The 15,740-nt window shown below is 50.3% G+C and overlaps 2 protein-coding genes across 2 annotated transcripts in view; one reads left to right on the top strand and one right to left on the bottom strand.

Moving 5' to 3' along the window:
* STRC (stereocilin) overlaps positions 1–9,234 on the top strand; it is a 37,824-nt gene extending 28,590 nt beyond the window's left edge. Inside the window, exons 17-31 of the mRNA XM_068550578.1 lie at positions 272–400; positions 707–765; positions 1,594–1,717; positions 1,831–1,943; positions 4,151–4,286; positions 4,699–4,895; positions 5,090–5,180; positions 5,397–5,553; positions 6,162–6,331; positions 6,968–7,123; positions 7,897–8,039; positions 8,231–8,379; positions 8,609–8,706; positions 8,803–8,950; positions 9,146–9,234. Of these exons, the coding sequence (XP_068406679.1) occupies positions 272–400; positions 707–765; positions 1,594–1,717; positions 1,831–1,943; positions 4,151–4,286; positions 4,699–4,895; positions 5,090–5,180; positions 5,397–5,553; positions 6,162–6,331; positions 6,968–7,123; positions 7,897–8,039; positions 8,231–8,379; positions 8,609–8,706; positions 8,803–8,950; positions 9,146–9,234 (1,959 nt within the window). The remainder of the gene's footprint in view (positions 1–271; positions 401–706; positions 766–1,593; positions 1,718–1,830; positions 1,944–4,150; positions 4,287–4,698; positions 4,896–5,089; positions 5,181–5,396; positions 5,554–6,161; positions 6,332–6,967; positions 7,124–7,896; positions 8,040–8,230; positions 8,380–8,608; positions 8,707–8,802; positions 8,951–9,145) is intronic.
* Positions 9,235–9,515: 281 nt separating this feature from the next.
* Positions 9,516–15,531, bottom strand: CKMT1A (creatine kinase, mitochondrial 1A). Its single transcript, XM_068535695.1, has 10 exons — positions 15,426–15,531; positions 14,369–14,678; positions 13,532–13,730; positions 13,235–13,330; positions 12,633–12,854; positions 12,402–12,487; positions 12,169–12,292; positions 10,273–10,407; positions 9,942–10,067; positions 9,516–9,743 (listed from the first exon to the last, which is right to left on the bottom strand). The coding sequence occupies exons 2-10, from the start codon at positions 14,515–14,517 to the stop codon at positions 9,633–9,635; spliced, it is 1,248 nt and encodes a 415-aa protein (XP_068391796.1). The 5' UTR covers positions 14,518–14,678; positions 15,426–15,531; the 3' UTR covers positions 9,516–9,632.
* Between the last annotated feature and the right edge of the window lie 209 nt (positions 15,532–15,740).

The raw sequence follows: 15,740 nt of genomic DNA, 5'->3' as shown, positions 1-15,740 counted from the left end.
TTCCAGGCCAGTCATTCTGTTTTCAGATAAAGAGACCAAGGCTCTGGGAGACTGAGGGAGTTTAGTCCATCAGGTGCCTAATCAACAGCGACACTTGACCACAACCGCCTTTTATGTGAGGGCTCTTGGGTGTACCCAGCTAGAGTGGCACATGCCATTCCACCCTTCTCCTAGTTTTGGTCCCTTCCTGCCCCCACGGTTCCCCTTCTTCTTTGAGGCCTGAGTCCAGACCCTTTCACCTATCACTACACTGCTACACCCACCCCACCAGCAGCCTATCCCCACCACCTGGCCAGACTGCCTGCTGCCTCTGCTCCCACTAAAGCTGCTACAGCTGGAGTCTGCTGCTCTTCTGGCTGACCGAAGGCATTACCGGGAGCTGCCCTGGTCTGAGCAGCAGGTAATTCTTCCCACTACCCCAGAACTCCCTTCTGTCAGTATTTTCCACCTCCCTCACCCATCCCTCAGACATACGGCACATTATCCCTAGCATCCCTTATGATGCGACCTGCTTTGCTCTTTCTTTTTCCCTCCTCCCTATTGCCCCATTTCTCTCTCTCTCTCTCTCTGTCTCCGCAGTGGGCATTTGGGAGAGTAGGAGGCTGGTGGGACCCACAGGGTGGAGAGGCAGCACTGGGTCCAAGGCATCATAGGTCCTTGGGCAATATCTCTGCTGGGAAGTGGCTCCTCTTTCTTTCTCCTGTAGGCACAGTTTCTCTGGAAGAAGATGCAGGTGCCCACCAACCTGACCCTCAGGAATCTGCAGTGAGTAACTTGTGTTGAGCTGTGAGTTTAATTCAACTAACATTTTTTGAGTGCTTACCATGTGCCAGGCACCATGTGATACATGGGGGAGTGGGGGTATGAGGATCAATGACGCATAGCCTCAGCCTGTGGGTCTTCTTCTGGCTCCTCCTCCCCTGACCCTCCCGCCCTTCCATAGCACAGTATCTATCCTGATTGGGTTCAGGTCTTAGCCCCATCACCTGTTTGTGATCTTGGGCAAGTCATTTAACCTCTCTAAGCTTCAATTTTTCCTTCTGTAGAATAAGAATTAAAATGGTACCTTCCTACTAACACAGCATTGTAAATCAACTATACTCCAATAAAAATTTTAAAAATAAATAAATAAAATGGTACCTTCCTATAGGTAGCTGTGAAGATTAAATGAGATAAGGCATAAAAGGTACTGAATACAGTGCCGGGCCCAGTGTGAGCTTCTGGTAGACATTTGCTAATTAATCTTTCAGAGTCACTGACCAAGCAGGAATAAACAGGAGTAAGTATCACCTTACTTCCACCCACAGTAAAAGAACCATGGGCTTCTGAAGACATGGCTCTAGTCTCAGTTTACCACATTTCTAGTAGAATGATGCTGGGAATGTCACTTGACCTCTGTAAATCTTTATTTTCTTCTCTGATAAACAGTGATGATGTTGTGGGAAGCCAATGAGAATATCTATGGAAAGATATTTCTCAAACTGTAAATTACCGTGAATGAACATGTGTACTTGTGTTGAGAATGTTGATATCAAGGAGCAGACAGGCTGTGGCACGTGTTGAATGAGCATCTACCCACTCACACATCTACAGGGCTCTGGGTACTCTGGCAGGGGGCATGTCCTGTGAGTTTCTGCAGCAGGTCAACTCGATGGCAGACTTCCTTGAAGTGGTACACATGATCTATCAACTGTCCACTGGGGTTCGAGGGAGCCTGGTGAGAGGGGTGCTTGGGCATTAGTGGGAGCAGGGAGGCGGGGACCCTGGGTATAGAACCCAGCCTCCATGCTCAGCTCTGTCCTGAACCTGCTTCCCTACCCTGTCCTATAGAGGACCTGTATCTGGGCAGAGCTACAGAGGAGGATGACAATGCCAGAGCCAGAGCTGGCAACCCTGGGGCCAGAACTGAGTGGGCTGGACACCAAGCTACTCCTGGACTTACCGTAAGGCTACAGTTGGAGATACTGGATTCTCAGAAGGCTCAACCTGGGGTAGAAGATCTGCCCTTAGGAAATACCTTAGAGGTGGTGTTTTTCTGTCTGGTGGTTCCCTGACATCAGTTACAGCCTAAATCAGAGGATTCTTTTCAAAGTTGTGCTAGGGGAGCTTTCCTGGTGGTCCAGTGGGTAGGACTGCATGCTCCCAATGCAGGGGGCCCAGGTTCGATCCCTGGTAGGGGAACTAGATCCCGCATGCATGCCGCAAGTAAGAGTTTGCATGCCACAACTAAGAAGTCCGCATACCGCAACTGAGTCTGCATGCAGCAACTAAAGATACTGCATGCCACAACTAAAGATCCCACATGCCACAGCAAAGATCCTGCGTGCTGCAACTAAGACCTGGTGCAGCCTAAATAAATACATATTTTTTAAAAAACGAAAAGCAAACTTGCTCTAGGTATTGACTGGCTCCCCAAACAAGGCCCCAGCATGGGACACCTGAGAGTGGCAACATTGTGATGTGAGCTGCCAAGCAATATATATATTTTTTAATATTTATTTATTTGGCTGTGTTGGGTCCTAGTTGCAGCGCATGAGATCTTCATTTGCCACGTGCGGGGATCTTTAGTTGCAGCATGCGGGATCTTTAGTTGTGGCATGCGAACTCTTAGTTGCAGCATGTGGGATCTAGTTCCCTGACCGGGGATTGAACCTGGGCCCCCTGTATTGGGTGCATGGAGTCTTAGCCACTGGACCACCAGGGAAGTCCCCAAGCAATCTTATTATAACCTAGGCCACATTAATAGAGGTAGAATATTTAAAATGAGGGAGGTAGAAGTTCCCTGGTGGCCTAGTGGTTAGGATTCCGGGCTTTCACTACCGTGGCCCGGGTTCAATCCCTGGTCAGGGAACTGAGATCCCATAAGCCACATGGCATGGCCAAAAATAAAAAAAAAATTTAAAAAATGAGGGAGGTAATGATTCAATTCTGCCCCACAGGACTGTAGTCTGCTTAGGGCACTGTGTTCTCAATATGTTCAGAGGAGTAGGTAAAGAGAGAATGTATGAAGCATGTGATAAATACCTTCAAATACCCCAGGGGCTATCAAATAGAAAATAGATTGGCATGTTTCTGAATGGCCCCACTGGGCATGACTAGTACCAGCGAATGAAAATCAGATTTTTACACAATATGAGGAAAATTGTGGTAGTGAGTTCCTGGCCACTGGAGCTATTCAAGCCTAGTCTGGATGGCCCCATAGCAGGAATGTTGTAGAGCAGATTCAAGTATGCGTGAGGAGAGAGAAGACTAGATGAACCTAAGGCAGCTCCTAAACTAGAGACTCTAGGAGTTTATGAGTATCTCACTCACAGGCTTCTTTTCCCATTTTACCCCCATGCTCACCCCATTGCCAACTGAACTGTAAGTCAGAGTAGGAAAAAGCTGGCGTTGGTCTTTCTGGGAGGTGACTCCATCCTTACATTTTTATAGACCTTCCCACAGATTTTGGCTTTTGTACTACTTGGTCCAGTTCCAGACTTGGCAACCCTAGATAAGAGTACATGGTGTCACTTCTGACTTTTTGGCAAAATGGCTTTTTAAAAAATGCCTTTCAAATCTATTGAAATATATTGGTTCTTGGAGATAATTTAGAATCCCAAAGACCTGGATGAGGTGAAAGATCCTGGACCATGAGTTGGAAGACCCGAGTTCCTCATTTGTGAAAGAGAGATGAGAAAATACCTCTCTTATCCCCAGGTTTTGCCATAGGACCAAATGAGATAATGCCTAAAAGAACTTTGTCAATTGTATAGTGCTATACGAACGAGAGGGGACCTTCTCACAATAAGTAGAGGAAGGGTGGTACTGTGGAAAACAGGAACTGAGAGTAAGAACCCACCATTTGATCTCTTTGAACCTCAGTGTTTAATAAAATGGGGGAGGGGACTTAGTGATACTTAATATTTGGGGCTTTTGATTCCATTAGATGAGGTAGGATTGTTTGTTACTTCTTCTCAAGAAGACTGGAAATATGTCACTCCCTTTGTTCTCTCCCTGCAAGCACTGTGGTGGGAATTGGACCTGGGGCTTCCTTTCCAGGGCCACAGGGTTTGGTCTAATGTTACCTCTTGTCTGGGCAATGTGGCATTCTGTGGTCCCTTCTCAATTTGGCTCAATTCTGAGTCCCCCCACTGTCAAACTGCTATAGGGTCCGGTTGATGGACAGACTGTCCAGTGAATCCATTATGTTGGTGGTGGAGCTGGTACGAGGTACTCCAGAGCAGCTGCTGGCACTGACCCCACCCCACCGGGCAGCCCTGGCAGAAAGGGCCCTACAAAACTTGGTAAGAGTCCACACCATCAGACTCAGAACTGTAGCCTGGGCCATTCTTACCACTCAGACAATGCTCTCTGTCTTCTAGGCCCAGACCTGAACTTTTGCTGCCAAACAGGTTTTTGTCTACAAGGCCTTAGCCCCTAGATCTACCTCTGGGTTCTATTCTTTGATAGTCTGCTTCATGTTTCTTGTCCATATCCCTTGGAGTATAAGAAATTCCTTGGATTCCACCTCCCAGTCTTCCTGCCTGCTCCTATTTGGGCTCATTGTTTAGAAAAGTGAACAATGGCAATGAACTTCATAGGGTCTTGGGTTGGGAGCTGGAGGGAGGCAAGGTCGAAGGTCTTGGTGTCTTGATCAAAGAGACTGGTCCTCTGAGCCAGCGGTGCATTGTCCCAAGGCCTGATGCCCCTCTCCAGGCTCCAAAGGAGACAACAGTGTCAAGGGAAGTGCTGGAGACATTGGGTCCCTTGGTTGGATTCCTGGGGATAGAGAGCACACGACGGATCCCCCTACAGATCCTGCTGGCCCATCTCAGTCAGCTGCAGGGCATCTGCCTAGGAGAGCCATTTGCCACAGAGCTGGGATGGCTGCTGTTGCAGGAGCCTGTTCTTGGGTATGGACCTCCGGGAACTTCAGATTCTAACTCATCCTTCACCCACCCTCTCAGCCACCCTCATCAGTGGCAGCCCATTCAATATGCTTGAGGTCCTTGGAGCCCTGAGTCCCCAGTCCCAGCGTGTCTTTCCTCTTCCTTCTCCTCACAGTTCACTCAGCATCCCAACCCCTGATCTTCTTTCTGTCCCTCAGGAAACCAGAGTTATGGAGCCAGGATGAAGTTGAGCAAGCAGGACGCCTAGTATTCACTCTGTCTCCCGAGGCTATTTCCTTGATCCCCAGGGTGAGGTGAAGGAACAAGGGAGGGAGTAAGAGCAGAGAGGGGACTGGGGAGCTGGTTCCAGGGAGCTAAGACCAAGGAAGTTGAGGGCAAAGGGTGTGAAGCCCGAATTTAGCAGGGGGAGACTGCTAAAAAGAGACAGGATTTTGGAATTACAGCTGTAGCAGCTGGCCCCGAACTGCCCGGCTCTGCCCACCCTCCTTCTACCTTCTCACCCAGGAGGCCTTGGGCCCAGAGACCCTGGAGCGGCTCCTAGAAAAGCAGCAGAGCTGGGAGCAGAGCAGAGCTGGACAGCTGTGTGCAGGGCCACAGCTCACTGCCAAGAAAGCAGCCCTGGTAGCTGGGGTTGTGCGGCCCACCACAGAGGATCTCCCAGGTGAAACTCCCCACATGCCCATACATGTAGCATGGTGTACAGGAAAGAGTATCCAACAATGCAGTCAGACTTGTGCCCTTTGAGCAGATTTGTATAACTTCTCTCTAGGCTGGGGTTTTCTAACCTATAAAGCACAGAGGTGTGAGGGATGATCTTCAAGGTCTCTTCTAGTTCTAGGGTTCTATAGCTCTGGGAATTTATAACTCACTATATTTTTAGCCCAGGACTCCCCTTTCTCTGCTCTCTTATCCCTGTTAACAGCTGACTCAGCTCTAGGCTTGATTAAGTGTGGAGCTCTCTGCTGGGAAGACGCTTAGGATGGAGGAAGGTGACACTGTGGAGCTAGGGACCTGGGTTCCAATCTAGATCTGCCATTCAGTCCCTGAGCAACCCTGTCGGTCTTCCATCTATACAATGAGGGGCTTGTCCTCTCCAGTCACTTGTTCTAATATCGAGGCCTATAAATCTCACACTGTAGTAATCCCTTGAGCCATACTGCCCATATTGCCCTGTCCTTCAAAGGTTGGGGGTGTCATTCCATCTATAGCTATCTCTCTGGGCATACTTTAGTACTACACTGACCCCCTGGCCCTGCCTTCCCCCTTTAGAACCTGTGCCAAATTGTGCAGATGTACGGGGAACATTCCCATCAGCCTGGTCTGCAACCCAGATCGCAGAGATGGAGCTTTTAGACTTTGAGGATTGCCTAGCACTGTTTGCAGGAGACCCAGGACTTGGGCCTGAGGAACTACGGGCAGCGATGGGCAAAGCAAAACAAGTTAGTGATGGAGAATCCAGTTGGGGTTGGAGGTGGAATAACATGAGGAAGCCAGTTGGGTGTGATGTGGAACACAAGGGAATGGATAGCTGGGTGAGGGGTGGGGGACACAGGAGATAAAAGAATTAGAGGGTTTGGATCTTGAGTAGGAAGTCAGAGGGGATGAATACTGAGGGAAGGAAGCTAGTGAAATGGGTAGAGGGACTAGAGAAGTGGTTACCAAACTTTAGCATGTATCAAAATCATCTAGGGAGCAGGTTTTTTAAATGCTTATTCGAGGATCTCATGCTAGACTCACCGAAGAAGAATCTCTGAGGATGGGGTCTGGGCATCTGCATCTTAACAGTCACCGCCCGCCCCCAAACGCCAAGAGTCTGGTGCACATAAGAGTTTAGAACTCATGGACTAGAGTCTGCTATTCTTCACTACTGAGACTCTAGAGTCTTTCAGTAACACCTTAGTCAGAGGAACCTTAATCCAGTCCTCTCATTTTACAGTTGAAGAAACAAAAGACCCAGAGAAGGCAAGTGATTTGTCCAGAGTTACACAACTAAGGTCAGAGGCAAAACTAAGACCCAGCATTCTGACTCTTAATCCAGTGCTTTTTCCATTCACACTCTTCCTCTCTTTCTCTAGTTGTGGGGTCCCCCCTGGGGATTCCGTCCTGAGCAGATCCTGCAGCTGGGTCGGCTCTTAATAGGTCTAGGAGAGAGGGAACTACAGGAGCTGAGCCTGGTGGACTGGGGTGTGCTGAGCACCCTGGGACAGATAGATGGCTGGAGCTCCATCCAGGTAACATCTTCTCTCCTCTCTACCACCTTCCAAACACCCATCCCACAGATCCAGGCCTCTAGGGCATCTAAAGCCCAAGGAATTTCTTTCCTGTGATCCTGCCTGGCCATTCTTTCTATCTTTTCCTAATACCCCATACTAGTAGCCTTAGGAACTCTGTGATTTATTCACTCTGAGGCCCTGGACACATAATACTTCCTTCTTCCTCCTTTCCCTTTGGCCGCCTTTTTTTCCATCCTTCTCTTTTTTGGATCCTCAACCTTTCCCATGGCCATTGGATCTTCAGGTCTTTTTTTTTTAAATAAATTTATTTATTTTATTTATTTATTTTTGGCTGCGTTGGGTCTTCGTTGCTGTGCATGGGCTTTCTCTGGTTGCAGCGAGCGGGAGCTACTCTTCGTTGCGGTGCGCGGGCTTCTCATTGCGGTGGCTTCTCTTGTTGTGGAGCACAGGCTCTAGGCACGCAGGCTTCAGTAGTTTTGGCTCGAGGGCTCAGTAGTTGTGGCACATGGGCTCTAGAGCGCAGGCTCAGTAGTTGTGGTGCACGGGCTTAGTTGCTCCGCGGCATGTCGGATCATCCTGGGCCAGGGCTCGAACCCGTGTCCCCTGCATTGGCAGGCGGATTCTTAACCACTGTGCCACCAGGGAAGCCCGGATCTTCAGGTCTTAATAATAAAAAATCCAGTAGCACTTGTCCCTTCCCTAAGCATTTGCCCATCCATGACTTCCCCATGACTTCTCTCCTTATCCTGTGGCCTCCACCCCCACCCCAGCTCCGGGTTGTGGTCTCCAGTTTCCTGAAGCAGAGTGGTCGGCACGTGAGCCACCTGGACTTCCTCCACCTGACTGCACTGGGTTACACGCTCTGTGGACTTCGGCCAGAGGAGCTGCAGCATATCAACAGTTGGGAGTTTAGGTCACCTGTGGAGGAGGGTGTGGGTGGTGGTGCTGAGGGAAAGGTGGGCTCACTGGGGAGGGAAGGATCATGCAGGAGTGGTCCCATGGAGGAAGGGATCTCACCTGAAGCCATTTCTACCATCAACTCATGACCACGTACCCTTATCACCATGGCTGAATCCTTCTCCCTTCCTTCCCACTCTTCCACAGCCAAGCAGCTCTCTTCCTGGGCAACCTGCATCTCCCGTGTTCTGAGGAGCAACTGGAGGTCCTGGCCCAGCTCCTTGTGCTGCCTGGTGGTTTTGGCCCAGTCAGTAACTGGGGGCCTGAGATCTTCACCGAAGTTGGTACAATAGCAGGTAGGGAGACTGGGCCACTGCTGCTGCTGGTTGTCAGGGGTTGGTTTCCATACCATGGATGGACTGGTTGGAGGACTGCTCTGGAATTCTTAAGGTGGGAGTCTGAGAAGGCATTTAGGTAAGAGGTTGGAGATGTGTTGGGGAAGGTCTATGGTAGGATACCTTGGGAGTAGCTGGAGAAGGCCGGTATAAGATAACGTTTGCATGCCCATCCCACTTGCTTCAACAGCTGGAATCCCAGACCTGGCTCTTTCAGCACTGCTGCGAGGACAGATCCAGGGCCTCACCCCTCTGGCCATTTCTGTCATCCCTTCTCCAAAATTTGCTGTAAGTATTGATGGAGTGGGGTCTGGGGTGACCACAAGAGAGCCAGGGCCCAACAAGGGCTACAGTGGATGTCCTGATTCCTGCTTCCACCCCTAGGTGGTCTTCAGCCCCACCCAGCTATCTAGTCTCACCAGTGTTCAGGCTGTGGCTGTCACTCCTGAGCAAATGGCCTTTCTGAGTCCTGAGCAGCGACGAGCAGTTGCATGGGCCCAGTATGAGGGGAAGGAGACCCCAGAACAGCAGGGTGAGTTCCCAACTGCACAGCTTGACCAGCCAACCCCTGACCCAGAATCTGAACCCTAACTTGGTACTGCTTGGCTCACAGAACCCTTCAGGGAGATCCTGGAGTGAAGGGGTCTACAGGCAGATAGTTTCCAAGTATCAATGGCTCCTGTGGAGCAGAGCTGTGATATTCCTTCCATTCTCTCTCTCATTATAGGTCGAAGCACAGCCTGGGGTCTCCAGGACTGGTCACAACCCTCCTGGGCCCTGGCATTGACCATCTACTTCCTTGGCAACCTGCTATGAGCCTGTCTCTGCAGTTAAAGAGAGAGATTGTTGGGAAAGACATTTTAAGTAATAATGAATAAAGTGCAAATGGAAGTGCAATCTAATTATCCTCAGGAAGCTGATGAGGAATATGGGTAAAATGCTAATGCTTTCCACCCACCTGAGAATCAGTGTTCCTGGCATGCCATATCTGGAGTCTCTTTCCATCATAAATAATCCCACTGCCTTTTTTTTCTTCTGGAGGCTAGTTCCTCCTCATCCCACCATTAGAAATAACACAGCTGGAGTGTAGCAAGGAGTCTTTACTAGGACAGAGGGAGTGAGGGGGGAAAGGGGGCATCCAGAGTAAGGAGAATGGGCCACTGTTAGAATGGCAGAGGTCCTGGGAGTCTTGAGTCATCTGCTGGGGATGGGAGTTAATGCTTGTTGAGAGGCGGAGGGACGCGGATATCCTGGCCTCTCTCCAGACGCCGTTCACAGTCAATCAAATAGTTTACTCCATCGATGACCAGCTGCACCAGCTCCACCTGAAGGACACTAACCCTTGATCTCTGCTTCCCACAATCTGACTCCCTTCCACACTGATTTGGCTGCTCTGGGAACTCGTTTCCAATTTCCTCCCCACTCAACCTGAATTTCATTTCAGATTCTGTTACATTCCTGAGGCTCACTCCCTGTCACATCTCAACCCCCACAGACCTATCCCGAATCCCTAAGAATCTCACCTCTGACTTGCCCAGTCGGTCCAAATTAGAGATGTCAACGATGCTGCCTGTGGCAGCTGTGTCCACTCCTCCAGTTCCACGTTTTTGGAGTCTTAGGTTCTCTAGGATCTTTGGGAAGCGGCTATCCTAGAGGGGAGATAAGAGATTGGAGGGGCAGGGTCAACAGAGGAAGAGACTGGTCTGACCTGAAAGAGCCCTGAACCCACTCAGAGCTCTTTCCCTTGACTCTTTAGCTACACTATGTCTGCTCCTTTCCAAAATGCCCAATCCCTCCCACCCATACACAGCCACCTTCCTCCTTCACAACCCTCTAACTCCACAACTCCTTTACTTTGCTTAGCAGGGGCAGTTTGATGTGCACTCCTGCCCGAAGTCCAGTGCCTAGGTTAGACGGACAGGTCAAGATGTATCCCAAACGCTCATTCCACATGAACTCCCAGCCACGCTCCTGGATCAGCCGCTCCACCTGAGTGCACAAAGGCTCTGTTAGTGAAAAGTCAGGGATATGCGAGCCTTCCCTTAGCTAGACCCACAGGAACTCTAGAAATATGTCTAGAAACAAAGACTTGGGATGTGAAAGAATGACACTGCTTTTTTTTTTTTTGGTGGAAATGGCTCATTATTATCATGCATAAAAGATAATTTTGATGTTACGAGCCCATAATGATGAGATTGTGCAAAAATATCCTGCGTGGAAGAAGAGAAACCTGAGGGAATGATGCATTAAGGATGAACTAGGGAGATGAACAGAGGTGGTAAACTGAACTGAGAAAAGTTTGATTATTCAATGAGTTCTGCATGCATTGACATCTTTACTTTGCCAATGAGCCTAGAGCTTGGAAGTTTCTTTCAGCCAGAAAATGAGGTTGTAGGCTTTGCAACAGGAAGAGGCAAGAGAGCCTGTTAACTGTGGAAAGAGCACATGTGAGAAAGCAAGAGAAAGGTGAAAATGGAGCAGAAGAGCCAGACTCACAGTTGTGGAGGCTGGGGGAGGAGTGTGGGAAGCATGTTTTTTAGCTTTTTTTTTTTTTTTTTTTTAATGTGGGATCTTCCCGGACCAGGGCTCGAACCCGTGTCCCCTGCATTAGCAGGTGGATTCTTAACCACTGAGCCACCAGGGAAGCCCGGGAAGCATGTTTTTGTTTCACTTAAGCATCCTAATCATGAAGATGACTATTAGAGCTGAAGAGACTGGAGATCTGTCGGAGTTGATGGACATGAAGACCACTACCTAACCTGAGTAAGGGGGACGCTGGTCCTAGTTCAGAAAGAACCATGGCATAGGGGGATATTGTATATGTTGAACAAGGGGAAATTCTTCCATCTAGAATAGTAACAGCAGTTAACACTTAGTGAACACTTACTACGGGCCACGCACTTTACATGCATTATCTCACTTAAACCCCACAACTTAAAATGTAGGAAGTCTTACTCTCCCAATTTTACAGATGAGAATACTAAGGCATATAATTTAATATGTTACCTATTACTTGCTATAAATAATAGAAACTTCCCAGCCAAGATCTAAACGGAAGAGGAGCTCTCTCCCTTTACAAGTTCAAAATAGAACTGTATACATGAGAACATAAAATAAGGATTGGGTTTATGGGGATTTGTAATCTAGAATTGAATATGGAGACCTAATCCGTATAGGACTGAGGATTCAATTCAACTCCTCACGCAGAGCAACGCATTCTGGAACTTAGGCCATTCCATCCTCCACCTTCCCTGGTTTCCCTCCTACTCTCAGCTTAAAATCTAGACATGGTACTTTAGCAAGAATGACAGAATCCAGAGTTAAGGCCTACCTTGGCTCCCAACTGGGTGGTTACATTAGAATCATGAACATACCAATCTCTCACTCCTTACATCCATCCAGGCTTAAACCTTTTCCTTATCTGCACATCCCACCATCCCACACCACAACCCCCAGGCACTGAGCCACCATCTCATTTATTCCTTCTTTGCATTATTTGGCAACTGCTTTATTTACTTCCTTAGATTCCTGACATTCTTTCTCTCTTCCTATTCTTAGGGTGACCACATATCCTGGTTTTCCCTGGACAGTTCTGATTTATACCTCTTGTCCTAGAGTGATTGGTGGTGATCCTTTTCACCATCAAAAGTATCCTGGGTTGGTTGATAAATTATATGGTCAATCTACCTATTTAAATTTATTTTTTCCTCAAGTCCTCCCACCTAGTTCCCTTATACATTCTTCTCCAACCTCTTTGAGGCCTCGGCAGAATCTTTCAAACACTTTCTTCATGTTGCCACCCTTCTCCATGGAGATGACCCGTGTATGATCCTCCTCATTCACCCAGATCAAGAAGCTCTTCTCATTGTTATGCCTGAAGGCAGGAGAGAGGGAGGGACAGGGATTAAGAGGCAGGGCAAGAATTGGGGGAGATAGAGAAAAAAGGGCACTTATAGGGGCAGGGGGTAAGCTAAGCCTCATACCAGATTCCACGAGCATCTGGCCAGTCTCGAGCCATTCCTGCTGCGGTCAATAATGGGGACACAGGCTTATCAAACAGGAAGTGGTCCTGGGGAGAGTAAAGGGACTTGGGGTAAGAATCCTCACAGTAGCCCCTGGGCTTCTCAGATCCCAACTACCTCATCCGGCCCAGCCTCCCCTGACTCTTCTTTCCATCTGCCCCTCCCACCCAGCTTGCTCTCAAAGCCCCTCACATCGATTAGCTGCTGCTGCTCAGCCTCTGTCATCTCACTGAGCCGATAGTAGCGTCCAGCCAGGTCACCCTTCAGGCCACTCAGTGCCTCCACCACAACACGCTCCACCTCTCGTCGCTCTGCCCGGGTGCAGGCTGGAGGCAGGCTGAGTCCCCGGATACTTCGCCCAGTTCTGACTCTTGAGGACAATACATACCTCTCATCAAAGTAGCCAGAACGGATCTGGGGAATCAGAGAAATTAATGTAAGTCACAGAAACACAGTGGATGGGAGCTGAGGGCCTTTCGGAAGGAGAGACCTTAAGGACTAGAGGGGTCCTCACTGCCTGCACTGGAAGGAGAAGCCCATAGGGCAAGCACTCCAACTGAAGGTGCATTGTAAACCCTCCCCCAAACCTGCCCACCTTGGGGTGTGGCCATTCTCATCCGCCCTCTCCTCTCCACAGAGGCTGCTCCTGAACATACAATTCTTTCCCCACACTGAGACTAAAAGCTCAGCAGTATAATGACTATGAGTCAGGGTATAATTATGGTTGAAGGGACTGGAGAAACAGAATGTTGTACATAAGGCAATGCAAGTCAGAAGTGGAATATTCGACCTACCTTGCTGGCATCCAGGTCAGTGGTATGTTTCATCGTCTGGGGGTTATATCCATTGTGTCGCTCTTGGATCACAGGGTCAAACAGCTCAGCAAATACCTGAGGGGGAGTTCAGAGGAAGAGGGTGGTTAAGGAGAGGGAATCCCTTTCCAAGCTTTAGTTGTGGATTGATTTCACTGGGTGAGAAAACATGAGTATGGATGGTCCAGTCTTAAGGGAAAGTGAGGTCTTTAGGGGAAAGGAGCTGGGATTACTGGGGAGATGAATTGGGTCACCGGGGAAACTCTGGGGGCCCCCTACCTCATAGGTCTCCTCATCACCAGCTACCATGCCCACAGTCTTGATGAAGGGGTGGCCAGGGTTGTCCACGCCAGTCTGGATACATTGATCTAGCGTCCAACCAGTGGGTGTGGTCTTGTCGCAGAGCCGGGCATAGACTGCTGGGGTCAGGTGACTGGCCATGCAGTTGTTGTGCTTTCGGAGGTCTGGGTACTCAGCACTAGGGAGGGGGTACCCAGTAACCATGGAGGGAGGGCACAGGGGGCCTAGACCCAGTGCACTCAGCTGGGAGCATGTCTGGCTTTGTTCCTTGCGGGGAGGGGAGGTTAGAGGGAGGCTAAAACTTGGTAATCTCATCAGGGACTTTCAGGATCTATTCTTTCCCAAGAGTTCTAGCTTCCTCTGGCTGGAGGCTCAATTCTCCCAGATCTGCTCAGTTCTTTTCTCCCATGGACACAACACTAGGGATGGGGGGAGGGGAAAGACTAAGGAGGGGAATTCAGGAAACGGGAGAGAACAGCAGGAAAAGGAGATGGAGGAGAGCGGAAAGGATAGTTCCTGGTCTCTCAATTAGGAATTTGGGCAGAGTAGGTGCAGCCAGAACTCACAGGGCCAGAGCTGGCCTTGAGGGTGGGAACTGCGGGCTCCAAGTCCTCAGGAATGCTTTCACCTTATGGTTTTGGCCTCCATCCCCACCCCACTGAGGTTTTCAGACTGTCCAGCGCCTGTACTCCAGAGCCTTCGTGACTATAGCCCTTCTCTATTGCCCAGGTCCGCATCTCCATCCCCAGCTGCACCTACCCGTCCCCCACCCCCACCCCACCGCCACCCTCACCCGGGCGCCTGAGACACTGATACCTCGGGGGATACAGCCTCCGTCGTTCGCCGGCGGCTCGAACAGGTTCCGAGCGGAGCAGAAACCCAGCGGCTACAGACCCAGCTCCAGCCAAAGCCAGGAGTCTGAGCCCCGGGCGGGCAGACAGGAGACGAGAGAAGGGACCAGCCATGGCTTGAGGGTCTGGTTACGGAATCCCGGAGTAGGAGCTGGCTCAGGGCAGGAACCGGGAGGGAGGATGCAAACAGGCTGACTGAGAGCCGGAGGTGGGTGCGAGGCTGGAGCCGAAATGGAGGGAGGCTGGAGCGGGAGTGGAAGCCGGTGCCGACCAGGCTGCAGGAGGGGCGCAATGAGCTAGCGGCGGTCGGGCGCAGGAGAGGGAGGCAGAGCTGCAGTCTCCAGGGGTGGGGCTCATGCAGGCCCCGCCTTCCCGCCTGCCACGGCCCTAGGTGTGCGGGGGCAGAGGGCAGGCACCACCCACCAGGTAGATTAGGAGGCCTGGAGATTCGCAGCCTTAGGCCGGGGAACGGGCCCACCTGAGATGAGGTCGCCCAGATTTCAGCACCAAGTAGAGGACAGCACCCAAGGGGACAGGCGAGACCCGAACACCCTTCCCCTAAGCCTCTCGGTTTAATAGGAAACCTGTTTTGTCGCCCTGTGGGTGTGAAAGCGTGACACTACCCAACCTCTTCTCGTTTTTTCGGCCTGCCTCAGCAACCTCTCCATCTTCCCAGGGGAGGCGGCCTCGGGGAACCGTGGAATAAACACAGATACCAGAGGAAGACAAAGAAAGCACACAGGCAGACACTGAGAAAGACACCAGCTGCCTCAAGGTCACCTTTTTCCTTAGAACCAGGAAGAGGACCAAAGCTCCTCCCTGTCACACCTGTGCTCTCCTTATAAGGTTGTGGAAAGATTCCCGGAGAGAAATCAGGGAAACATGAACTCTTACCCCATCTGTGCTGTGTTGCCCACCCCCGCCCTGCCCCCAAGTCTGAAGCCCTGCTCCGTCCTTCCTCCACTTCTCATGATCCCCCACTTTTCCCCCTCCTCGGCCCTCCTCCCCATCTCCTACTTCACCTTTGATCTTTTACTTCTCAGAGTCTTTTCCAGGCTCCGACCAGTTTGCTGCTCACAGGACTCCGAGTATTCTCGGCAGGCTTGCCTACCTGTTGTTTGGCTGGGCGTGGGGCTGGAGTTGGGCAAGGAATTATGCTTTCTTCTCCTCTCCCTTCTCCCCGCTCTCTGTAGCTCCCAGTTCCTGAGCTGAAGGGGAGTGTAAGGTGACGTGAAGGGTGTGGTGAGATGACGAGGTGTAGGACGGAAACAGGCAGGCACAGGTCCCCAACCACCACATGTGTTTCCTCTCTTGGCTCCCTAATGCCGTTTAATCCA

The sequence above is a fragment of the Eschrichtius robustus genome, chromosome 1, assembly GCF_028021215.1.
Source record: "Eschrichtius robustus isolate mEscRob2 chromosome 1, mEscRob2.pri, whole genome shotgun sequence".
In the NCBI taxonomy this organism is placed as follows: domain Eukaryota; kingdom Metazoa; phylum Chordata; class Mammalia; order Artiodactyla; family Eschrichtiidae; genus Eschrichtius; species Eschrichtius robustus.
This window is presented reverse-complemented; position numbering and strand designations above follow the sequence as displayed.